General features: G+C 42.0%; 1 protein-coding gene across 1 annotated transcript in view; it reads left to right on the top strand.

Annotated features, from left to right (window-relative positions):
• Positions 1–14580, top strand: part of TBX15 (T-box transcription factor 15) — a 102245-nt gene extending 87665 nt beyond the window's left edge. The window contains exons 7-8 of the mRNA XM_080575819.1: positions 390–487; positions 12371–14580. Of these exons, the coding sequence (XP_080431945.1) occupies positions 390–487; positions 12371–13155 (883 nt within the window). The 3' untranslated portion in view covers positions 13156–14580. The remainder of the gene's footprint in view (positions 1–389; positions 488–12370) is intronic.
• Positions 14581–26918: the final 12338 nt, after the last annotated feature.

Genomic DNA, 26918 nt, shown 5'->3' with positions numbered 1-26918 from the left:
TTCTGTAGGCTGAATCCCTGATCTCCCACATTTGCATGTACGACAGCTTCCGTCCATAAAGTGTGGAAGCCAGTTCTGCGAAAAAGCGTGCCTTGTGGAGCTGGCTGTCACCTGCAAAGCAGAATGAAAATTTAGGATCCTTTTAAAAAGAAAAAGGCACTGAAAGACTGTTAGGAGCTTTTGAAATCTTAGACTGGGGAAATGTTGTTTTACTCTAGCAGCCAGCACCCGTGTGGGAAGGCTTGCTTGCGAAATTCACAGATGCCACTGTGGCCTTTTGGTGGCCACTGGCAGCCTGTCAAGCAAGATGAGAGCCCTCCTTCCCTGGTGCCAATATCCTTGCCAGCTGATTGATGTTCTTCTCTCCTTACTTTATTTCCATTCCACAGGACAGGGCTGGAGGCCATCATGGAGACCTACGCCTTCTGGAGGCCCCCTGTGCGCACCCTCACCTTTGAAGATTTCACTACTATGCAGAAGCAGCAAGGTGAGCATACAAAGGGCATGCAAAGAACTGCACAAAGAGCTGCAAAAAGAACAGGGGAAGAGGGTGCAAGAGCAGTGAGCTCTCTTTGTGCTGGGGTGAGGGGTCACACACCTTGTTGAGCTCTTAATGGCCGTGAAAGGACACAGAGCAGAGAGGATGGATGTCAGCTAGGAAACGCGGGACAAGCTGTACATTGTAAGGTGTGATGCAGCTGCATCACCTCCCTGGTGTCCTCAGAGCTCAAACATGGAGCAGGAAGGAGCACAGTGTTGGGTGAACCAGTCCACATGCATGGCATGAGTTGAGATAAGCACAAAGAGAGCAGAGAGAGACAGAGGCAATGTTCCAGCATGTCAGGCATGTTGTTCACCGTTTACAATTAGAGTTTGCCATTTGAGTGGGAACCCAAGGGGAAGGAATGTATGTCCTCTGGAAGCTTCAGGAGACCAGAAATGTGCCCTGTACGCATCCCGCCAAGATCACACTGCCTTGCTTTCAAAACCTGGGGGCCTTGCTGGAAAGACTGTCAGTATGAGGCTGGGAAGAATTATTGGGTAGGCCAAGTATTTTCCAGTTGTTCGTACTGTGTCTTTTCATAGCTTCTGCCCTTTGTATCTCTCATTTCTTAAACAGGGCTTTCATCTCTAGTTTCAGGCTGCAATACCATTTTTGTTTTGTGCTGATAGGATTTACTCACTGACTTCATTGCAGTTCTTTCTAGTTCAAAACACGGTCATCACTGTGAGCAGAGTATTGGTGCAACATATTTTTTGTTTTGTTTTGTTTTTTCTTTCCCCCAGTATAAATGCAACAAAAGAAACAAACCCAAAGTGTCTTTAGATGTAACACCTGTGAGGTTAAAGAGTCAAAAATAAATGGGTGCCATGTGTAGCAGAGCACATTCTGCAGCCTCTTCAGCATCAGCTGGACATCAAACTAAAGCTTCCCTGCAGACCTTGCATCCACCTGGGGATGACATGGTCTAATCCAGAGAGAGGCTGGGGGCTGCCCACTGGGCAGGCAGGATCAGGAGAAGATCCAGCACAGCATGGGGGAGGAGATATTTTGCAGAATCTCAGGGGAATGTGTGGAGAGGAGCACTTGTGGTGGGGTTTGTGGTCAGAGATGGGTTAAAGAAGGGATTCAGAAAGGTTTTCATCACCCACCTAAATAGAAACATAACAGCCTCTCCTTCTGATCACCCTTGCTGAAGCAGCCTCCCTCCTCTGGCGGCTGGCCGGCCTGTCTCACCTCCTATTTGGGCTTGCACAGCTCCCCTCCCCTCCCTTTGGTTATCAGATAACATCCTAGTGGCAAGTCCAGCTCTTGCTTACGTGGTAAGGTAATATTAGGAAAGGAAAATATTTAATGTATTTTTAGCTTGTTTTAATATAGTTTGGCAGCTGAAAAACCAGGAAGCAAGCCAGTACCCTGTGACCAGCCAGAGCAGTGCAGACCACCACCACTGCACTACAGACCACTAGGAATAGGGCAGCCCCTAACTAAGGTTGTGTCCACAGGTCGGTCTCAAAACGTAATAACTTACTACAAAACAGTGCTCTTGAGCTTTGCGTTTAGCCAAGCAAAAGAACCTTAAGATAATGCATCAGAAATGCTCCCTGCATCATAGCGCTCCCCTCTCCAGTGGCTGCCGTGCCATGCTGACCCTTGGTCTCAGCAATCGGTGCAAAGCCAAGGTACAAACACACCCTATTTTAATACCTGGCTGCTGGGACAGCCACCAAAGGCCAGCATAAATACATGAAGCCTAGATGTGTCTGTCCACTGCAACTCAAGAGGAGTGCATGCTTACTGCAGCGAGCCAAGATGAGAGCAGTAAAAATGGCCATGTGCCTAGGAGGAAACATTACCAATGAAGAGAAAGTCATGGCTGTACGGGCTGGAGAGGGGGTGGGGGAGGACATCATAGCACTGAAATAAAATGCTGCCTGTGGTGGATAGAAGAAGAAGTAACAGGCTCCAGTTACATGAAGTCTAGTGGAGTTCTGGAACAGATTCCCTGCAGGGACTCTGGAATTCAGCCCTGATTAAGGGGGATGGAGAGTCCCCCTTACTGTGGCAGGACAAATAATGCTTTCTGGGGCAGAAGCTTGGGACTTCAGAAGTATAGATATGGTGACTTTGCTGCTTTCCAGATGGATTTTTACATGCTGAGGATTGCTATGGATTCTTATCTTTTCCCCTTCCATATTTTTTTTCATGAAATAAAAAGTATTATCTGCCTTTCCTAAAACAGTTTTGTCAAATAAATATAATTTATTTGATTATCTGACTTGCCTGTTAGAAATAAATGGTGTGAAGAATTTTTAGAGAACGTTTAACTTAATGCCACGTGTGCCAGCTTGAAAAAGTTATCATTAGTGTATTTGAAGAAATGAGTGGCAGGCTGATCTCAAAGCTGATGAATAAATGTGAAAGCTGATGATAAACATGAAAACACCATCCAGTGAGGGCAGTCCCAGTGTTTCTCTGCAAAGACTGTTTCCTGGACTAACTGGTCCAGAGCCAAATAAAACTGCATTTGCTAAAAAGTGCAAATCTCATAAAGACTGCAAAGTCATCAGTAATGATGAGGACAGGGGTATGAAGAGCAATAGGGATAGCTTGGTAACCTGCACATATTCAAACAAAGCATGGCTTTAAGTTCAGCCAGATACAATATCAAGTGTCTAGGAACAAAACGTAGGGTGTACATATCTACTGAGTGTGCTGGAAAGCATTGGCACTGACAAGAATTTGGAGGTCATGGTGGATAAGACACTGCACAGGCAAAGGTACAATGTATGTAACACTGTGATGAAAAGGGACATGCAATCTTTGGTGTAGAAGGAAAAAAAAAAAAGTGGGAAGCAGCTGGGAGACAATTTCCTGGCTGGGAACTAATGTTATACTATGGTCTTCTACCATTTGAATTTTTAAAGGATGGAAAGAAATTAATTCAGTGGAAAGAAAGGTAGAATAATGTGTTGGCTAGAGAATATGCCTGAGAATGAAAGCTCACTTTGCACAGTTAATCAAAAAGATCAGAGCTAAACCCTCGTGGCCTATATTATCTTGCTGAGTAAAGAATATGTGTTAGCTGCGTGTCACTCATCCTTGATAGATTCCTGTAATTGAGGTTTCCATGTTTTTATAGCACAACTTTGGGAAACACTTCATTCAGGTGACTCTGATTTTTCTACTGTAATTGAATATTCATCCCTTTTTATGGGATGTAATGAGATAAGCAGAATACAAGTTCTTTCCCTTCCACCTTCTTAATATAATTGTTTTATAGGTTTTTATGTCCCTCTTCCGTGCTTCTCACAGTGAATAGAGCCAGTCATTTCATTTCTCTTCTATTGGGAGGTTTTCCAGGTCCTTAATCGTTTCTTTAAAAACAAGTCTGCACAGAATATTCCAGATGCAGCCACATGATACAATTATCTAAAGGTATTATAATTTTTTCCACATTATCCTTTCTCTTGTTAAACATGCATCCTAGTGTTTTGCTCATTCATTTGGCCTGAGCTATATGTTGAGCAAGGGCCACAGCGACACAGAGAATTGATACTCAGAGCACTGTATGCAGCTGTTTCGTACAAGGATTAAATAACTTTCTAATTTACACAATGATAGGTTTCAGCTGCCGCACAAGCTGGAGAGCCTGATACCACAACCAGTAACACAGATGTCTGGTGTGGCTGGCACTAGTGGTCCACAAACTTTATTTCCATTTCTCACTGGTGTAGCCAAGAGCATCAGCAAGCCTCTGCAGGTCTGTGGTCGTTGCAGTCACTGTGTTACCCTACCAATGAGGAGAAAATATCATTTCTGTCAGTGAACCCTCCTGAGCACCAAACCTCTCTTTTGGAGCATGCAATGCAGAAGTCATCACAGGTTTACTAGAACAAGTACCATGTTTGACACAGTCAGAGCAGAGCTGCAGCCAGTCTATATAAAAGTCCCCCCAAACAAAACCTTACAGATGATCAGAAAACAGCAGTTTAGGAGAGGCTGACCTTCTGGAGAATGATGTCACCCGCTCTGCAGTCTACTACTTATTACTAGGGAAAAAGGGGGCTTGGGATTATTGAATACACATGGCAATGAGATGTGGGGAAAGCCAAGAATCTATTAAAGTCTTTAATTGGAATATATTTTCAAAATTTAGATTGAACCTCATCCAGATTCTCATTATTAAAAATATGTGGCTCATTTTCTTGATTTTAACAGGGAACATTAAAAAAAAAAAAGACAGAGAGAGAGTGGGAAAAAAGAAAATAGGAGTTCCAGTAACTCTGGGTTGTGTCACTTTCCAAGAGTAAAAAGAGACATTGCTGGCTCCTATACGATATACAGTTTCCCACACGATGTTGAGATGAGCAGATCACTATCAGTGACTATAAGTTTTGCCAGGACATAGAGACCAGATAAACACTGTGACAATATTAGAATAGTGATCAGTACCCAATCCTTCCTATGAAAGCTGATGACTTCGGCAAAAAGTAAAATTAAAAGTACTGATGAGAAGAATTGCATCCTAAGTAGGACTTCAGGACAAGTATGAGAGTCACATGATGTGGTATATCCGCAGGTTTACAGAACATAAAATTAACTTATCCATTAAACCACTGTTTTGATACATGTACACCAAATCCACGAGAGTCAAACATCTTAGCTCCAACTACTGAACTCTCAAAGCAGCTTTTCTTTCAAGTGGGGTTTCCTCACTTGCCTTTGCTGATGCCCCTCTACTGCTTGCTTTCAGTACATTCAATCTGTTCTCCATCAAGTTGAGCATCTACATTGATCTTATCTTGGAGATCTCAGGTAGGTAGGCCACCCATTAGGCAGTCTGTAAAATCATTAATGGTTGTTGAGCTTAGCATCTAAAGCTTGAAATATGTCTAATAGGGCAGAGCAGAGGCAAAGAGGGGTGTGCTCCTCTTTCATAGGAGAGCTCTTGATGTCTCTGGTAGGATACAGCAGCACATGTGTACAAACTGGCATTTGAGGACAGCTCCTACGGTCTTCCTCTGAGAGAACATTGTAATGCTGCAGTCTCATGCCAACAAGGATATGCACAAAAGGCTCCCTCTCCTCCATGTGGAAGAGGTTCAATTCACCTATTTGCTTCTGGAAAAGAACAGTATTTTCTTGTAGTAGTGGTCAGTTCAGACAGATCTTAAGGCTGCATGATGTATTAGCAGATGGGAGACAGATAATCTGAGCTGAGGTGTTGCTGCTTTTCCAGCTTCTCTGTCTATAAACATTACCCTGTTTCTGCAGGCATCACCACTGTCTTGCCAACGTTTGTCTGTACTGCTTGTTACTCATTTCTCCTTTGGTATATTGTTCTTGTTTGGCGTAGTGTTCAGAGAGCTGCCCTAATTGCACCCATCTGCAAACAATACCACGAATGCACAAACGTGTGTTGGTGTAAAGTGGAGGTAAGCCTGAGCCCTCCAGAACTTGACATCAGAGGCACTTCAAGGCAGAAAGTTCTTCTTGGCTTTGTCTGAGACCCCAGATCCCCAAAATAGTGTCTCCCAAGAGAGTGGAACTGCTGATGTCAAAGGAAGCTGAAAAGCCCATGAATACATCTGCTTGGCCACTTGCCTCCTGACTGCAGCCATCAGTTCTTTCAGCAGTGCCACCAAGACAATCTGGATGCTGCTTCCTTTTTGAAATCAATTGTGAATGGTCTAGGCTATTGGCAGGGGTCAGATGTATGGGTTTGGTCTCAATTATCTTCTTGATTCTTTTGACCTTGAAGAGGAGACTGAAAACAGCAGTTGTTGCCAGAGTTATTGGGATGGAGTGCTGGTTTTTGCTGCATACTTCACATGGCTAGTAGATTGCCTCATTTAAACAAAGCAACAGGGAACAAATGGTTCCAGCTCCATCTTGGTAGAAATGCAGACAGTTTTTCTTTAGGGAAAGGGTGTTTCTGGTGCTCCGAGATCTCATTTTTCACAGTGAAAATAAGTTAAAATACCTTCCCAGCTGTGACATGAGTGTCTGTGAGTCAAAGTCTGTGCTACTCCATGATGACCTGAAAGGAGCCTGAAGCAAGCTCTTATTCCAGAGAGGCGTTTACCCTGAAGCCTAATTACTGATGCCTAAATCTCTGTTATTCCATGAATGTCGATCAGATTTCACATGAAACAAAGGAGGACAAAGGTAATTTGAAGGTTTGCACCATTTCCTCAGAGTGGCATGTTATTTTGTTAAAAGTAGAATATGGTATGTGCTTTGAGCTTGACACAGCGCCATGACATTTTTTTCTCTATTCAGAAATTTTGATCCACTATGCTTCCAGGGTTTTATTGTTTTTACCAATTTTTTTATTGTCTAATGTGCTGGAGCTTCCAAGGCCTATGTTGGACCAACGTGGACTCCACCAAGAATGGAGGAAGAGGTTCTCAATTCAGTTTAAGATAACTTTTGTTACCACCAAAGGAATCACCATGATGTCAGTTAATCTCAGCTGCAAATTTGCAGCATATTCTGCAAAGTTCTTTGCTACTGTAGTGATTTTCTGAAAGGTGTGTGTCATAAGGAGTCCTTTTCATCATCCTTTTTAATTCAAAGTCATTTTCTGGGATAGCTTCCATTCTGTGACTCACATATCAATGTCTGCCCAGATGTCAGTTGTACAGGTGAGAAACGGTGCATATTTATCACTGGTGAGCAATTTTCTCTGCTAAACTGGGGGGCTCATCATTCTCCAGTCCTGATTTGTCTGTATCTGAAGAAAAGAAACAGGAAATATTTCGGTAGGAACTGATGTTCAGTTCAGAAAAATGGTGTGTATACTGCTATAAAGCTGTCTATGCACAAGACAAAGTCACATCCAACAAGTCTTTTGAGACTGTGTGGAACTGGCCCCACGAACTATATTTATATGAGAAACCATTGTGCTAAAGTTAGCCTGTGGGTACTTGGAAAGGGATGTTTTCGCTCTTGGGAAAACTGTCTTGGTGCTCTGGATATAAATGCGAATTGAAAACAGAAATCCTGAATTGTAACTTTTCATAGTGTTTGTCCACATTAGAAAAAAGTGTTGGTTTTCACTATTAGATCTTGAAAGTACTTTATTTTGGAGAATGTCTGAGTCAAGTCTTATCTCTAACTTGCTGACTGGTCAGTTTGTATTGCAGAAACCATAACAGCTAAAGAGAAGTAAAATATAATTCTCAGTTGTTCTAGATTTACCATTAATTCCAGTGATTCCCATAATTTGAGGCAAATTTATTAAAAAATCCTTCTCTGATTTACTGAACTTAAAGTTTCCTTTCATTCCTGACTTTTGTCCCATATAATACGTATTTTCCCCTTTAATTCTATCACTGTAACCATTCTTTCTGTGAGATATATCTCAAAGAAGTACAAAGCAGTCTTTGTTTCCCCTACCAACACAACAATTTAACATGCTATTGCTTTTGGGTCTCATTTGAGCCTCTTAAAGATTTTACCAGCAGTTTCATAATTTGATAATTGGCCAAAAGCTCTAGAGAGAAAAAAGGCAGCTACACTGTGAACACAGAAATGGCTCTCCTTCCCCTGGAAGAGGGAAGTTTTCAGTCCTTGATACTGGGAAAGAAAGAAAGGAGACTGCAGCATGTCATGTACCAGGTGGCCCTGCCATTCCTCAGTGAGAGACCTAAGAGGAGACATCAAAGTTGTTAGTTTTCCAAAGTGGTGACAGGGGAAATCAGAAAGGGTAGTGGTGGCATAAGAAGGACCTTTCAGTCCTCCTGAGGCTTTTAGATTGGAGTTCAGGAAAGACAGGAATGGGAGGAAGACCTCAGAGTGTCAGTTATGCTTGCAAGACAAAAGTTGTCAGGAAACATGGGAGCAGGAGTGACACCTGATTTGGTGGTATTTAGACACCTGGAGATGCAAGTAGGCATCAACCAGGACTGAGGCATGTGCTGCATGAAACAGGACTAAATCCAGGCTAGTATGAGGCCTGGATCTTAAAGGACATGAGATCAGTTGATTTATAGTAGCTCCCTCTGGCCTCGTAATCTATCAGTCTGTCAGATCACCTGGCAATCTGCACAATCTCTCCTTTATAACAATCTCAGATTTCCATCTTTGGACAAATAACTTAATTTTTGTTCTTCCACCAAAGGTACAGGAACTTGGAAGATGGAGAGAAAGATTTGTAAGCTATACTTAGAGTGCACGCACACATGAGTACACAGAATGGGAAAGGAATTTTACTTCTTTGTTCAAATTTTTTTTCCTGCATGCATACCACCACATTAATTTACTGCTGTGTCCAGGAGTAGAATATTGTGAAAACCCATGAAGAGTTGAGTTCTCCTATGCTTTACAAAAACACTTTATGTATAAGTACATGTCCAGACATTTCAGGAGTAACTTAGGGTACATCTACATGGGCAGGCTCCCCTGTCTGTGCTCCATGCTGGCCAGACACATGCCAGCTCCCAGCCAGCTCCATTTGGAAAGCTGGAGAGCTGTATTAGCATGGCTCTGTGCCCAAGTGAATATAAGCTGCCTCTCAGGAGGGCTTATTAGCTCAAGCAAAGTGCCAGGAGAACTGCAAGCCAAATGAATGACTAGTAGCTACAGCCACTATCCTGCACCATCAGGTGCTCAGGCACATGCCTATCATGTGGTGAAGATATCAGCCGGTCAAGTGTGTATCAGAGAAGGGGCTGTGGTTTCTCTAGGGCAGCACTGATGGCTCCCAACTGTCTGGCCTTCAGGCTATGCCGTGCTCACATCTGGGGGGAAGAAGATGGTGGAGCTGAGGCTGTGTGCCAAACACTGTCCTGCTGGGCTGAACATAGCCTCCAGGCTTTAAGCTGGCCATGCTGAACCTGCCACCCACATCTGTAGACCTGCTAGGCTAAAGTAGCTCATATGTGGAAGCATGCTGAGCTGTTTAAGAAACATTTACACTCAAAGAGAGAATCACTTTGTACATGAAAATGTAAAATCCTAAAGACAAAGCATCTTGGGGTTCCCACACTTGTTAGAAAGTTATGGCACAGGCTCTGAGAACCCTCAGCCACACCTGTCCTTACAGAGACAGGGAATACTGAATTATGTCTGTCTGAGCCCAACCATACCAACAGCTGGAGGCAGCTGATACAGTCAGATAATGGCAGTGATCGAGTTGGAGTAGAGGACTGAGAGGCTAACTCAGCTGAGACGAGCAGCAGCCAGGTGTTGCATAGCTCAGTGTGAGTGGTGCTAAAAGGAAAGCTCTTTAACCAATGTTTAGGTTTAAGAGTTGTTCATAGAAGGCAGGCTAAACTGACTGGGTTCACTTGTTCTTCTAACCGTCTGGGCATGTGTGCAGTTACCTGCAATCAGCTGAAGGGCAGTAATTTCTCAAACTACTCTAAAGCTCTTCTGTGCAGTTGTCTGATGAGATTCTGCTGTTGTACAGGGCATGGCCTTGAAGTAGCTTCAGCTTGTGCTTGCTCACCTCCTGTGCACTAAGTAAGGACTTCATGGAATGAGAGTCCCTGAAGGGAGGAAGCTCTGCAGATGATGATAGCAACTGATGTCTGGAAATATTAGCAAGGAAAGTACATTGTGGTGGAGTCCAAAGTGTGGTTTATGTGCACCTTTCAGACAAAGGAGTTTGGGATAAGTTGTGGGTTAATTGACTAGTGTGGTGTCATTCATATGAGAAATCCCAGATAATTTTCCATGAGCAATTTCTTCAGACTCCCTTGGCATTGATGCTCTCCTTTTTACCTCCCTCTTGCCAGAACTAAAATAGACTTCATAATGAAACTGCTTATGTAGGGGCACACATTCCCTTCTGCCGACCCTGTTGCAGTGTTGAACATCCGTAACAGAGAGACAGGGAAAAAGGCCGAAGGAGGTACTCTCTTAACCTACCACAAAAAAAAATTAATCAGAGATCGTCTGTCAGAGACTTTAAATTAACCAGGGAATTGTACCTTTTATAATCAATACACAATTAGAAACACACAAAACATCTTTGAACTCTGGAGCTATAATGCAGTAGCAGGTTTGAGCATTTCAGCATTGACAAGAAGAGAATATAAAGAATTCATGATGATATTTGAAATTTGAAAATTTCTTTTTAATTCTACCAGAGATTTGACACAATGTTTCTCTTTTAGGCTTCTGACAAAAAAGACAAAAGAGTCAGTGGCATAGCAATAAGTATTCATCCCTATGGCTGGTAATGGGAATGATTACTTTTGACTTAGAAGCACAGAAACTTGCATTTTCTTGATGCTACCTGTGTCACTGCAGCCAGTCCAGGCTGTGCTTACCCAAGGCTGCCTTTCTTCTTCTTTACGGCTTTTGTTTCAAAAAAAAAAAAATTATTAATTTCTGAAAGCTACATTTTCACCCTAATGACCCATTAAATTTTATCCTAGAAGTGTTAGAAAGAATCAGATATAATTCTCACCACCATATAGTGACACAGAACCTGTCCTTCTAGTGCATCTCATCCCAACCATCACCCCGTCTCCTTTCATCACACAGCATTGTCCTCAGTTCCTCCCCCTTTTTGCATCAGACCTAGACTGGTCTCAAAATCCTGCTTTGTTTCCACAAGGCAACCCAAGATATAGTTGCCCCTTACTTTGGACCATCAATGTGCAACCTCTGCCTTGGTTAAATTTCAGTCACCCACTCTTTTCTAATCCCTTAGTCTCTCACCTGTCATCTTCTAGCCTTTCCAAAATGCTGCCTTACCCAAAATGCTGCCTTACCAGTTGTTTTCCTAGTTACCCTGATACTACTGATCCACCAGTCAACTCACTTCACCAGCACCTCTTTGCTCCTTTTACAAGAACCTTCAGTGTTAGTTGCTGTAATGCAGAAATGGAAACTCATACAAAGAGAATTATTCAACTGAAAAAAAAAATTAAAAGAAAAAGAAAAAAAGAAAAAAAGTTTCATACCAGAAATCATTCCCGTAAGCAGAGAACTGATTTTCCTGGTTGGCCAAAGAAACTTTCTCTAACTCATAATCTTGGCTGTAATAATCTCTTCTCAAATTCAGAATTGTGACATCAGCTTCTTCATATCACATACCTTCCATTTTTTACTGGTGGTATTACATACTATTGCTTTCCCCAACTAAGAACACGTGAACATCCCTGCTGTGCAAAATAATTAACTCTACCATTATAACTCTACCAATAATAATGTATTTTATATATATACATAGAAACCACAGACAAGCATATATATCAATTTTTTGTTAACATCAGTGATACATCATATGGAATCCATTTAAAAGTTAAAACAAGAGTAAAAATCCTGACACATCCCCTTCATTGGCTCCGTGGAACAGGCTATAGCTCGAAACCGTGTCCATTCATTTTAGTGTTACTTCTGGCTTAAATCAGTACCGCTGCACCATGAGCCATCCAAGAAAGCTATTGAACAGAGTAGAAGTCCAACATGTTTTCAGTCACTTCCTGCCACAAGCCCCCAGAGCAGATGATAAAGCATGTTTGTAGCGGGGCCATACAGTCTGCTGACTGGTGGTCTTCCTGGAGACCAGGAGAGGAGACAAGGCAGATCTCTTGACTGATGGAGCTGTACTTCCTTGCGGATTTCCCCCCTGCTTGTAATGCTCTGTGGCTTGCTTGCTTCCTTCTCCTATTTTACAAGGAAAGAAAACCCCATTGAAAAGCAAAATCATAACAAAAAAAGCAGCAGGAAAGACCAAGGGATGCTATTAATAAAATGAAGGCCCTTGCCAAGACAGCCCGAGTTTTCCAGCGGCCATTTTACCACCCTTGTTTCTTTATTAAACTAAGCTGTTTCTTAATGAGACTGTCTTGTTTTGCACATGTGATCCCAGGCTCTGAACATACTCCCATGTGTTTTGTTTTGCAGGAGGCAGCACAGGCACCTCCCCAACAACCTCCAGCACAGGGACTCCGTCACCCTCTGCTTCCTCTCACCTTCTCTCTCCATCCTGCTCCCCTCCAGCCTTTCATCTGGCCCCAAACACTTTCAACGTTGGCTGCCGGGAGAGTCAGCTCTGCAACCTCAACCTGTCCGACTACCCCCCGTGTGCCCGAAGCAACATGGCTGCCCTGCAAAGCTACCCGGGCCTCGGTGAGAGCAGCTACAACCGGCTGCAGAGCGGCACTGCTTCTGCCTCACAGCCCTCCGAAACCTTCATGCCTCAGAGGACTCCATCTTTGATCTCAGGAATGCCTACTCCTTCTTCCTTGCCCAGCAACAGCAAGATGGAGGCCTACGGCAGCCAGCTGGGGTCCTTCCCCAGCTCCCAGTTTCAGTATGTCATGCAAGCAGGCAACCCTGCATCCACCTCCTCCTCCTCACACATGTTTGGTGGCAGCCACATGCAGCAGAGCTCCTACAATGCCTTCTCCCTGCACAATCCCTACAACCTCTATGGATACAATTTCCCAGCTTCCCCAAGGCTGGCGGCAAGTCCAGAGAAACTCACCACTTCCCAAAGCACTTTACTCTGCTCTTCCCCATCTGGGGGGGCCTTCGGAGAGAGGCAATACCTTTCAACAGGGATGGAGCATGGGATGCACATGATCAGCCCCCCCTCTGGCAATCAACAGACAGCCAATGCCTGCGACAACAGACAGTACGGTGCTGTTCAGGGCTCCTCCTCACAGATGTCTGTGCACATGGTCTAACAAGCTGTGCCTCTCCATGGCATCGAAGGTAGTTGGACCTTCATTGCTTCCATGGGCATACCCACCCCAGTACCTTTTTGCCTTCAAGCTTATAGAGGAACTAATGTAATGATAAATAAGAACACAACCATCTAGATATGCACCACCAAACCTTGTGGAAAGCTTCCACTGACAGCCATTGCAGCTTGTTGTAACCCAGGGCCGATGGAGCTGCCATGGAGCATCTGCTCTTTCTGGACATTGCAGAGAGAAGGGCATGACTTCGTGAGAAGCTGGAGTGAAGCAGCCAAATATACAGTTTATGCATTAACTCTAGTGTGAGCTCTTGGTGTGGAGGGAGCTGTGTCCTCGTGTTGCCTTCTCTGGGTGTTGAACAAAGGCAGTCTCCCAAGATTTTGTCCTCTCGAAGCAGCAGTGCTCATGAGGGGCCAAAGCTTTAAAGGCCTTTCCCTTCCCGAACTGTTCCGCACTGCTGGAGCCACTCAGCCTGTTTCTGAAGCCATCAGTAGCCCGTGACCCCTTCTCCTACTGTAGCACAGGATTGGCACTGCTGAACTGGAGCTTCTCCTCCCAAAAAGGTTTCTGTATTTTCATGACAGCTCTGCCTGACAGCAGGTTTCTTTGTGAGGGTCAAGTCTACCAGCACTCAGCCTGCAGACAGAGATGGGAGAGAGAGGAGAGAGAAAAGTTTTAACTTCTAAGTGAACCTCAGACATAAGCAGAGTTGGAAGCTTCACACAAGCATCTTTGGAAAGATGCACAGGGGGAGAGAGAGCTCAGCTCTTGTTGACATTACCCAAAGGGATGCATCCAAACCAAAAGAATGACAGCATCTGTTGGGAACATGTGTCCTCTAGCACTCAATTCAATGGGAGGAAATTCTCCAGACTGAGCTCACAGGGAAGAGCAATGAGAAATGAGAGCTCTGCTCTACAGCAGTACAGCTGGCCTCCCTTACCTTGCATGCAAGAGTTGCCATAGAAAACCATTAGCATTTCAGTAACAATGAGGTTGAGTATTCTCCAACCTCCTGCCTGCCATGTGACCTCTGTTTAAGCAAATAGAAAATAGATCATTACCTTTCGACAACTTTCGTTTCTGTTTTTTTCCTTTTTTTTTTCTTCTTCTTCAAATCCTTAAAAAATAAGAAAACAATTGTAGCTTGGTGCAAGCTATGCATTTAAGTTGTGTGAAAATGCAAATACCAAGTAACAGAATACAGATATTATTGAGATTTGTTGTGAGGTGTTGTAGATAAATGTATTTATATGCCTAGTGGGGGAGTCAATATTATGAATATAAAAGAGGGCAATAAAAATGGTATGTAAAATATGTATGAAGAAAAAGGTGTATAAAGATTTGCCCTATGCACGGAACTCTGTTTCTAAGTGCCAAGCACAGAATGCGCTAAATAAATCTTTGCAATTATTCCATTTGTGTTTTTTTTCTTTTTTTTTTCTTTTTTTCTTTTTTCTTTTTTTTTTTCCTATCTGTGAGGCTTCCTTGGTGGTCTTCTAAAGACAGACGTTTTCGAAGTACTGCCATGCGTGTTTACATCATAGAGGAAATGGTACAAAATTATGAAGTCCAGGTACAACACTTAAAGGGAGCACAAGCATGTACATGGATGTGTGTTTGGGAAATTGTAAGCCGACCATTCAGGAGGAGTGTGAGCAGTCAGAAATACTGCTCGGCAGCTACCAGCCCAGAAATCTGTTTACTGGGAAGATTTCACTAAAGCCATGATGCTTTACACAACTGAAACCCCTGATACAGTTCACAATCAGACTTCTCTTAAAAACAACACTTTTCAGTGATCTGATCAGCTTCAGAAATGAGCAAACATTCCCAGGGAGCTCTATTACAGTAAAAATTCTGTCTTCTCAATTTTTTTTTTTTTTAAATCGAGTGCTTGGGATATGTAAGGTGCCTGCCTTCACAGGAGTGTGTCTTAAGGACAGCTAGAGTTGTTATCTTGATTGTTAAACTCTAATAAAAAGCTCTTCAGAGCTATTTTTCACAGTTAATATATAAAAATAATAGTTAAAAGTAATCATATAATTTTTATTTCATTTAAGATGTCATTTTGGGGTATTTGTCATCTTTTAACTTGCATTGCATTTCTAACATGAGATTGAGGCATTAATACTGAAAGTAGTAGGGAAGCTGAAGCCCCACAGACCTGGCTGTAAGAGTTATGACTGTAGAATTTATAGTTTTCCTTGTGTCAATAAACTTCCTTTCTGAATAAAAAGAAATAAAAATAATAATAATAAAAAAAACCAACACCAGGAAGGTAGAAAGACCTTGAAAGATAAATTCTGCAACATTTCTTCATTTTTATTTTTACAGGGGAAAATAAATATATAAATACCATTCCCAGTCTGTCTGACTGTATTGTGGTTTTTACTTTGTCTGGTCTGGGAGGCTTCAGAAAAAAGCTGGAGGGACTACTTATGAGAGAGAATCCATCCCTCCTCTTGTCTTCTGTTTACTCCTGATAATTGACTCTGGATTTAAACTAGAAACAGGGTGTTTTAAAACTGTTCTAAAATCCTTTCAGAATCTTTCAGAAATACTCTTCATTCTGCACATTGAATTTTGATGTGATTTGGGGTTTGATTCCATCCTGTGGCAACAATTTCTACAGTTTAATAGTAGTATGAACAAATATTTCCTTCTTCTGGCTACTTGCATTACATAAGAGAGTCGTGTATGAAGGCCGTGATCGTGAAAGGTTTCATGACCATGAATGCTAAAGATAATGAATGAAACACACATGCAGATCAGGAAGTTCTCTGTTTCTTGTCTCACAACCTGGGCACCAAGACACACTCAGTTTTTCAAAATAGCTTTTCCTTGCCCCATGCAGTTTTTTCTTTGATTCCAGTGTCTGTTTGGAGATGTGGTACCATGAACACATATAATCTTGGCATGTGGCATGCAGGAGAATTTTTCGCTTATCACATGGCATGGTGTGGCACCTGCAACCCTCCTTTATTCACCCTCACTTCTTCGGGACTTTGGGGGGAGAGGGGGAGAACTGTTCACTGATTAACTGCTGCCTCACACTGGGGCTAGGTCATTAGTGAGGTATACCCTGCCACATTCAGACTCCCTCTGAACAGACAAAACTAAAGAAAATTTTAGATAGATTTATGAGACATTTGGTCTTCTTTCAGTATCCATTGTTTCATATTTATGTCATCATGGTCGTATTGCCTGTTCTCTTTGTTTGGCTCACTCTTTCGGAGCTTTCTAACAAATTTTGCTAAAGCTGACTTTTACAGCTTGGTTTCTCCTACACGTGCAATCAGCTGATTGAGCTGTTTGCTCAATTCTTGTTCAAGTGGTAGAAGCATTTTTTAACTTTGAAGCTGTTTATTGAATGACCTGATCTCCCGTGTTAATGTTTTGCTGTGATCAAAATATGTAACAAGCAACACCAGCATGCTGCTGGCAGCTTATCACTCAAGTGCCTTCCTTACCCCCATTTGATTCATTGCCTTTCAGCCTAGTAAGTTAGCTGAAAAACTTTCTCATACATCTGGATGGTGCAGCCTTTTGAGTGTCAGGGAAAGAAATCATACTGTTCAAGACCAAAGTATTGATTTTTCTTATTTATTCCATTTAAGTCTTTATGAGTGAGCCTCATAAACCAAATTAAAGTAAAATTAAAATACTTCTCAATATCAAAATGTATGTTTCTAATCTTCATTAAAACAAAGAATGAATTCCATCAAAAATTGTCACGTAAAAAAGCAAAAGACAGATGTAGGGCACAGCCCTCAATATTAGCATGAAGAGCTAGACTCCCAGTTTCCATGCATTTTAATAGAAACCCACTGGGAGAGCTTTGAAATTGTCACCTAGACTCTTCAAGGATATGATCCTTCAAGGTATTGTGCAGGCTGTCCCTGATCCTACCAAGCTCTTCAGCATGCTGAGGTAATGTTACTCTGTCCAATTGCCCTCAGTACAAAAATTACTGACCTCAGGGTCAGTGTTTATTGACTGTATTTACAGCCTTTTTTTTATTTAGACCCTATATAGCTATGTGACATTAAAAATAAGACATCTTAGTTATTTTTTCATCTTAGTATATGGAAGATATGTTTTGCTGATCCAGGACCAGAATATTCAGCATCAAGACTGAAACAGGATAGGAAAAAAAGCTAAGCAAGGGTTGTATGTTTTGTGATGTAGAGTTATAACACAAATATGACTGTGTGAAAGTTACACGGACTTTCTATGAGGATTAAAACCAAGCTAACATTGAAATGGGGAAAAATGTAATAAACTCTTTCCTTGGTTGTCACTCAACAAAGCAAAAGCAGAGCAGTGTTTGGAGTGCAGCATAAAAATAACAGGCTAAAGCACATTAAAAAAATTACCTAGTGTTATGCACAGGTGCACAGGTGAAATCCTCTCAGCATAACACTCTCCTGAATAGACAACCTGCTTAAGGCCTCATCAACCCCCAAAAAACTTGCATGCACTCCCAACAATTTTCATTTAGCACATGCATGCTGTTAGACACCAGAGGATCTACCAAGAGGCCAAGTACTGCAGAAACCAGAGGTCTTTATTCCACTGTTCCGGGTCCCACCCATTTGTTCTTAGCCCGTGCAGTCTTCTGGCTTCCAGCGCAGAAGGGAAGTGTCTACATCTCCCAGTTAGATGCTGCAGATTTAAAAGGCAAAACTTCGTGTATATATTGGAAGAAGAGCCCTTTTCTAAAAGTCCAATCCAAATGCCAAGAAACATAGTGGAAATATCCATGATAGGAGATTCTTCGTTCTACAGCACAGGTTGTTCCAAATGCAAACCTTGCAAATTGTTACAAAAATGAAGAGGATAGATGCAAAAATAATCGAAGTGGGTTTGTAAGCAAGCCTTGAACACTTATTTAGCTCCATTCCTTAACACACTGACAGGCTCAGGACAGAAATATTACTGTGAGCACAGTCAGTGCAGCTGTGAACATTGCACTCCAGTGCAACATAGTGTTCTTGGAGGAAATGTGAGTGCTGTGTACTCAAGCAAGATACTCAGGGCACAAACATTAAAATAAATTAAGGTACACAATATGTGACAATAAATTAAATATACTATGGCAAAAATTACAGCAGATTATCTGCTAGTGCAGTTGAATTATTGCATACCAATCGAAGCTTTACTGATGTAGGTGAGGGATGACAGACAGTCATTTGCAATAATAATAATAATAATAGTAATAATAATAATAAAAACATATTCAGCTTTTTTTTTTTGATTTTGTTTTTGTTTTTCAACACAGTTAGAAACATTCACCTAGAACATCTTAGACCCTATCCTGCACTAGGAGATGAATTTTTTTGGACTTTTCTTGTTGGACATCATTCTAAATGAAACAACAAGAACATGAAAGTGCACCTAAGGACTTGTCAGAGGAATTCCTGAGCATGCCAATTATATGCTACAGGAATACCAGGAGTGCAGCTATAAGAACAGTGGCAGAACTTTGTGAGGAGTGTGCTGGTGTGGTTAAGGGATTATTTACTATAAATAAGCCAGTTCCACCCAAGGAACAGCTGACTCCTTCAGCATTTTTTCTTCTTTAGAGAGTCAGCCTCCAGGCCCAGGCATTTTGGCCAGGTCTTTAACCCAGCATTTTGAGTCCATTGACAGGACCATTTCTAACACAATCACAAATACATGTATTTCTCTGCTGGGGAGGGATTTGTGTAGCCTGCTGTTGGCCCACAAAACTTTTGCTGGGGTTGTGGCTCACTCAGTTTTCTGACTGCTCCTTCTAGTTTTTCTGTAATTGTTATCTAGGAACCTGTACAGAATACAGTCAGGATCCCTGAAACTCTCACATAGATGGTGTGAGCAATATGCTACGCACACCTCTTTAAATATTAACTCCTGTCCTCAATAAAAATCCCCAATAACTCTGATATGCCTGAATGGGGGACTAGACTGGAAAACAGCAGCTCATATTGCTGCATGCAGTTGACATTGTTTTGTGACAGCCCAGTGATGAGCATTGCTCCTGTGCTGGTTAGTGGTCAGCATCAGCTGATTCAGGGAGGAGCAATAAACCTCCACATCAGGGCTAATTGTGCAATAGTCTATCTCTGGAAGCTAGTCTTTTTCTGTCTCAATATGGAACTCATTGCATGCTGTGGGGGAGAAGGATTAGGAGCCTGTGTAATTTTACACTGGTTGAAGTTCCTACAGATGCTGTTCTTATCCCAGTAATGTTCTAAATTTGCAGAGCATTTTGAAAGCTCTGCCATTCAGCTGGATAATACCCTTCTCTGCTGATATTGAGTGACTTCCGTGGGCTCCTCTTGGACACTTTCACAAACAGGGCTCTTGTTAGTTCATGTATCCCCTTGAGCATACTTCAGGGCATTATTTCCAGCTGACTGCACTCAGCAATACTGCAGAGACCCAGAGCTGGCCTGTGAGAAGAAAGCATTAGCCCTCCTTTTAGGATGATGAGGAAGGTGGTGCTGGTTCAGGCGAGGCTGCCTGTACAAGATCTTAGTGTAGGTCCCTTCACTAAAAGATGGGTTTTCCCCTCCAGATCACACCAATGACAGTCCTCGGGACATACTGCAGCACTCACTGCCTTCCCAGTATTTCCTTTGTAAGAGTCAGGATGTCAGGAGGGGTGACATGGTCTCTAGTTTCTCTCCTATCTGAACTGTTTTATAACATTTCCCTTAATGTGCATTCAGGTAATTGCACGTTAATACCATTGCATTTTAAGATGGTGTTACTGGCTCAGAAACGAACATAAAGAAAAACTGCAGCCAATTTGATATATTAAATAAATAATACTGTCTAGTGATTGGAGGCTTGATGTAATTACCTGCATCTGCCTCTCCCAGTAAAGCTGGAACAAGCTGTGGTGCAATTAACTCAGCATAAATTTAAGTACAGCCTGCCAGCACCATCCAAAGCAGGGCCAGCACTGTACTCCACAGTTTATATTAGGTTGCTATGCAAAGATCTGTATATGGAAATATTAAGATTAGTTAAAAGGAAGTACGAATGTAGATGCATATATAAAAAAGAACCAGAGAAGTACAAGAGCACAGATTCAGATAATGACCTATACTGATTGCCAGGGACATGATCAACAACAGTGAAACTGGTAAACACTGAGGAGTGTGTTGTCTTCATCAGCATCACAGCACCAATGACTTAACAGCAGAAAACCTGCAATCCAGCCATGGAAGGATGGCAACAAGACTACTGCACACTGCGTGTGACTTTTATCTTCCTGTAAACCAAGAAGAAGACAAGCTTTAATAGCAAGCTACCCAAAATGAGGAAGAAGACAAAGTGTGGCAATGTCATCTAAGATTTATGATGGGCATGGCTTCTGAAAGGTGTAAAAGACCTGTCCAGAAGAAAGCCAGAAGATGAAGGGAAGGTTCAATGGTAATCATCCCTTGTATGCAGGTGATTCTGCCCATAATACTTGGAGGTGCACATTTTGGAGCTCATGAATCTGCTGTGTGAGTTGGCAGTGTTACCTCCTTTAGAAAACTAAATAAAAATCACTTCCACTTCCATACACTTTTGTGCTCAGTTTTGTAACATGTTTATACATGTAGTATTATCCATAAAATACTCTTAACTTCTTACTTTTTGAATATTATGAAGATGGGAGCAGTCTCAAAGTTTACAGAAGACCAGACAATATCAACACAAAATTTTAGTGAACTGAGGGGGGAGGGGTGGGGGAATAAAAGATTATACAAAAGGATGTTGTTGGCCTGAAGAAATTTACACAGAAAAGAAAAAATAAAGTGCACTTATCAAAAAAAAGATAAAGAACTAGTGCACACACATGCACACATAGGAGAAGTGACAACATAGAATCTGGAAAGATGATCTGTTAGTAGCTCAGATATCTATGGATAACATATAATAAACTGCTCTTCCTCTTGAATGGAAGATATGAACTAGTCCAAAGGAAATGGTGATTCTTCAGCTTCTGACTGCAAAAATAAAAATCATATCAGCAAAAAAAATCAGCCTTTGAAAGCAAACATTCTCTCTGTAATCAAATAATATGGTTTATTAGATTTGTTGTATTAATACTCTAAACATTCAAAAAATAGGAAAGAAAGAAATAGATAAAGAAAGGGAGAAAGAAAGAAAGGGAGAATATCAAGTAAAGTAGCTTGACAAGCTGAATTTAGCTGTGGAATTGTCACAGCTCTAAAGCTCAGGAAAGTACTGCAGGAGTGGTCCTGGGTGGTCTGTGAGATAGATGCCCAATGCTAATGCTGTTTTCCACTTCTTAGTCCAAGAGTTCTACAATGCAACATATAGCATCTATGACTTGCTCCTAAGAGGAAAAGTGAGGAATTCACAATTTCTCAGAGCAGCTGAGATGCAATTGAGCTTGAATCCAAACCTAAAAAATTCTCTAGGTTCGTTCATCCATAATACCTATGTTTTTTCTCCCTTCAGCTGTTGCCACAATTGTGCCGCTGGGGGGTTCTTTAATTCAGTTCTCCACTGCTTTTATCCATGTTTCCCAGAACACTAGCAGCTGCAATATAATGAGATTATTTATGATTTCTAAATATCATCTTATAATGTATCTCCCAGGCCAGTAAAGCAGCAGCCCAGCAAAGCTCACTGAACCAGAGCTGCCTGTAGCAATCCCACAGTGTTCAGCCATTCATTTCCATTTCCTGGCTTTTCAGATTTCCTTCTGGATTTTTTTTTTTCACAGCAATAACAGAAAGAAAAATGTTATTGGCTGCTGGTGTTCAGTCCCTGAAGAGGTGTAGCAGCAGGAACCTCCTTTCTAGGACTCTTTTGGTGGCACTAAGCAGAAAAAAGTTCTGTCCTTGATGCAATCCCCACACATGGAAAGTGCTGTATACTATGGTGTTTCCTGACCCAGTTACCATTGAATGACAGTCTGCAGTGACAAGGATGGATGTGATCACACAACCTTCTGGCCTGGTCTCAACAGCTGGCACTTCTTCTGTCATTTGTGCACTTTTCCTATCCACTCTAGGCCTTGTTCTGACTATTCCATGACAGCCATTTTAGATAAGTACTTACTTGAGGGTGAACACATTTCTAACGCTGCAAGTGCAGATTGCTTCTCCTTCAGTGCAAAAATGTGTTGACTGCTTTTCAGTAAACTTGTTCAACATTCATTTCTTAATAAAGATTTTCATATAGCAAGAAAACATAATTTCAGATTTTCCATTAAATTCTATTTTGTGGTGAGTAACTTTGAAGAGGGTTTTTGCTGCTTTATATAGACAGAAAACTACCTACATTCTCCTGTTTGCAATAGCACTTGAAAATTTATCCTCTGCTTTCCACAGTCATAGCACTTAGAGGTTTTAAATAAACAATTTCTGCATCTCCCTTGCTTGTCAAGGCAGTATAGCCCATTTTACAGACCATAGGGACAGAACAAAAGATTTGCCTAAGGCCATGTATATCATGTGCCAGTCTCTACTCCATTTCTTGCAAAATTGTAATCACTGGTAGAAGTGACGACAAAGGCTCCACCTCTGCCAATTTGGTACCGCATTAAAAGTAACGTTGCTCCATTTATAGTTTCAACATTTAAGTCAGATGGGAGGAAGAGCCTGTCACGTGCTGCTTGACACCACCAAGCATCAGTAGTCCAGGCAGTAATTCTCATACTGCTCTTGCAACAACACCCAGATATGCAGGTTTAGTGGGACCAAGCCTAGTTTTTTATCACTGACCCATGGCAAGGCAATGGTGAAAGAGTTTCCAGATAACCCTGCAAAGGCTGTGGGTTGCACATGCAGGAAAGCTTGATCAGTGTGTGCTGATCCAGAGCAGTGCTGCTGCTGACCAGCGGAAATATCTGGGGCTCAACACCAGTCTCCTGAGTGGCACCCAGAGCTGAAAGTGCACCTCTGAAAACACAGTACTTGTGCCCATGGTGTTCTTCAGTTTGATTTTACTCTCTCTCTCTGTGAAGATAAACACAGTCCTGTGCCAGCAGCATTGTGTAGGTGCACAGAGGAAAAGACAGTTGTCCAAACAATATGGTATGGAGACCTGGGGAAAAGGCACGTTTGAAATGTAAAGGGCACTTACATTAAAGTAAGGTGTGAGAGCTATAGGAAGAGCCAAATTAAAATAAATAAATAAATAAATAAATAAAAATCCTTTAAGTAGCCAAATTAAATAAGACACAATGCCAATTTTGCCTCCCAGGCATTTCATAAGCCCACACCCCAGAGTCCAGGAGGTGCTGAGGGGAGAACCATGTGTCCCTCCAGGTCTTATTTCACTTGGCCACATGTAAAGAACTTTAACTCTTTTGTGACCTGCCTGTTTCTACAGCACTCGCATCTTCTCAGTTTTTTGCTTTATTTCTAAGTCATTTTTGTCCTTTTTCTATTTTTTATTTTTTTGGGGGGTGGGGGTGGGGGTGGGGTGTTGAGTTTTGCATGCTTTTGAAGACAAATAACTTCTTTCTATTTAGAAAAATAATCAGCAGATGCAAAACATAAAGTCATTTCAGTCATAGTATTTCGGAGGAAAATAGATACAGTATTTTGGAAAGAATTTGAAATGAAAACACAAAGCCTGATGGGATTTAAATGTAGAAAACCAAAAATTCAGTCTCGCCCCCTCTTTTCCCTCCCCTTATTCATGAGGTCACCATTTCTCATCTCACTAACTATGGCATCTTGCCGGGATCCAAAGGCAGCCACCAGAAAAAGTGTTCTTGCTGCTCTGAGCACACTGGAGGCAGGCTCAAACTGGCCAGGAGAAAATAACCAGAGTGGTTTCTTGAAGCTACAGAGAGAAGCTGTGTAGAACCAGAAAGAAACAGATGTCCAGAAAATGCAGACCACCTTTCTTGTCCCCTCAAAAATTTGATGCGTAAGCATTTGAGAAAAGGAAGACCAGATGAAAATGTGTGAAATAGTGAATTTGCACTGACATTCAGCATTGTTGCTTGCAAAAAGCTTACTTGTAGGTGTGTACAAAGAATGAGAAGGAGGAGAAAGTCCCTGCACGCTTGGCCTGAGCCAGGCCTCCATTCAATAAGCTGAACTTTAATCCAAAGTGCTTGCAAATACTTTGTTGCAGCAGTTTGGGTCTCTGAGGAGGGAAGGCTGACACCACTGACATCTTAGCTCTATTCCTACTACTCCTGAAAACTATTTCTCTTATAGCATGATTCATACTGCCACTGCACTCCCCTGCCCCTCAGGAGTTGGACCATTGTTCAGCCCTGGCCCTGTGTGAGCAGCACCTGAGCTTTGCATCCGATGTAATGCTCAGCCCACCTGCAGAGGAAGTGGCCACTCTGTCTCTAATACTGCGTTGACCTTGTTTAGCTACAGATAATTCCCTTTTTTAAAAACAAGTTGTGATCCAGTTGGGGAAACCAAGAGTGTGAGAGGAGTAGGGTTTGTGAATATTTTCCTACCACTGCAGATTTCTCTCTAGAAAGCTGGATCAAACTCAGGACCTCCTGACCATATCAACGGCTCCTACTTGCTCTGTCACATCTTCTTGGACAACAGTGGCAAAGTGAATGCTCTAATTCGTACCAAAGTCAGGCTACAGCACAATTACTTTCAGTGTACATTTCCATGTTATTTTGCTGCCACATAAATCCAGTGCAAACCTAAGTTGAAGATCCAGTTAGAAATGCATCCTCATGAAAATTTCCCCAGTACAAGAAAGAAGGAGAACTTACTACAAAGATAAATTTATGCCTGTTAGAAGGAATAACTTGTTTGTCGAATTTTGGCTTTAGAAGTAAGTTGCCTGCAGGGAAAACTGATGACATTAATGGTTCGGAGTCAGCTTGGCTAGATAGGATAGTCTGAAATAGCAGAAAGGCTTTAATGTGTGTTCAGCATCAAGCACATTTCTAATTTCTGTCCATATTAATAGGGATGTCCATATGCCAAAGCCCACAGCCAGACAACTTCTTCAGTTGAGTAAAAGCACATCTAGTGCCCCTGGGCATGTTTTCCTCATCTCATGCAGCACCTTCACAGAATCACAGAATCACAGCATGGTTGAGCTTGATAGGGACCTCTGGAGACATCTGGTCCAACCCCTCTGCTCAAGCAGAGTCATCTAGAGCACATTGCGCAGGACCATGTCCAGGCACCTTTTGGATATCTCCAGGGAGGGAGACTCCACAACCTCTCTGGGCAACCTTAGCTTGAAGCTGTCCCATATACCTTCTGGAACACACAGTGAGTTTTTTATCTTGGTCTGCAGCAGTCCCCAGCATCTATGAAAGACAAATCCTTTGGTCTTTATTCTTTTCTCATTGTCTGCTGCTACTTTTGCCTGGAATCATATGGAGGTATTCGGGCCTACAGTGACAGTATTTTCCTTACAGCAGTTGCGAGGATGTGGGGATGAGCAGAGAGTGTCTGGCTCTGACACTGACAGATCTCACACTGCTCCCAGGGAGATGCCCAAATGTTACAAAGATGAACCATATGGGCAGCCCCAGCACTTGAGACCATTAATAGGAATTTTTAAGCAACTGTGATTGATGGGGTAGCTCTTACAAGTCTAAGATCAATGAAAATGCAACTTGATCTTTTGAACTCAACTCCTTAATTTTTTTGTTCCTTCTTCTGCAGAGAATCCCATAAAACCATTTCTATGCAGACAAAAGCTGTCTGGGACACTTCATGTGGATTTGTCATGCATTTTCCTTTTGCTCCCCCCCACCTCCATCCTGTTTGCAGTTTCACATGCAGTTTGCTTTTGAGTCTTTCTCCATGATTTTTACAGGTATTTCAAGATCAGATTTTTCTGTACTTGTGATTGGATATTGTCTTGATTCATTTGAGACTTACTATTTTTTCTTTCTTGTCGATTTAATTAATTTACCCCTCATTATAACCTAAACACCAGGGAGGAAAAAATGGTAGGAAAAAAAAAAAAAAGCAGAAGTCATCAGGTACAGAGAAAAGGATGAACAACTTTCAGGAGAAAATGGGGAACCCAAGAAAGGAACAAGAAAGAGGACACACCCTCTAAACATATCTAACGAGTCTTGAATTACCTGATATTGATATTATCCCCTCAGGATTTGCTGACACAAATCCACATTATCCAGAACGGCTTCGTCTTTCAGCATTTTCTATCAGGCACTCAACTAACAGAGCAGTCATTCCCAGTAACTTTGTATTGAGCTGGTCCTCAGCCAAGATGGCAATAGTCTTCCAACAGCCAGATGCTTCCAGAAATGAAAGCCCCCAAGAGTTTGGCAGGCTGCTTATAGATACAGGAGAATGAGCCTGGAAACGTAGAGGGAAGGGGCAGGTTCTTGGAAAGCCAGGCAGGGAATTAGGGAGGGGAGTGAGAGTGGCATGGAGAACTGTTGTTAGCTATAGTCACAGCTGGGGATTAACAAGAGAGCCTGGGGTGTATGAGGGAAGAGTACAACAGTAAGGAAATTTGTGGAATAGGCTAAGGAGGGACTTTGTAGGGGTAGGGAGGGATGCAGAATGAGCGGGGGAAAAGCATGGAGACAAAGCAGCAACTCCTCTCTCTCCAGGGAAGGAAAGAACAGGAAATGGAGCCCTTGTTTTATGTGGGATTGACAGATGTATTTTGATCTTGAAACAACCACATACAAGTCAGAAGCTGGGAAATTGTCCCTTTGGGCAAGAAAATGAAGAAATAGGGGAAAGCAATGAAAGCTGTGTGTTAGTTACATGACGCTTTAACCAATGTCAGTGCAAAGGGGATTT

This window comes from Anser brachyrhynchus, assembly GCF_964034855.1.
Source record: "Anser brachyrhynchus genome assembly, chromosome: 1".
NCBI classification, from domain to species: Eukaryota; Metazoa; Chordata; class Aves; order Anseriformes; family Anatidae; genus Anser; species Anser brachyrhynchus.
Note: the sequence above shows the minus strand (reverse complement) of the source record. Positions and strands in the feature narration are given on the sequence as shown.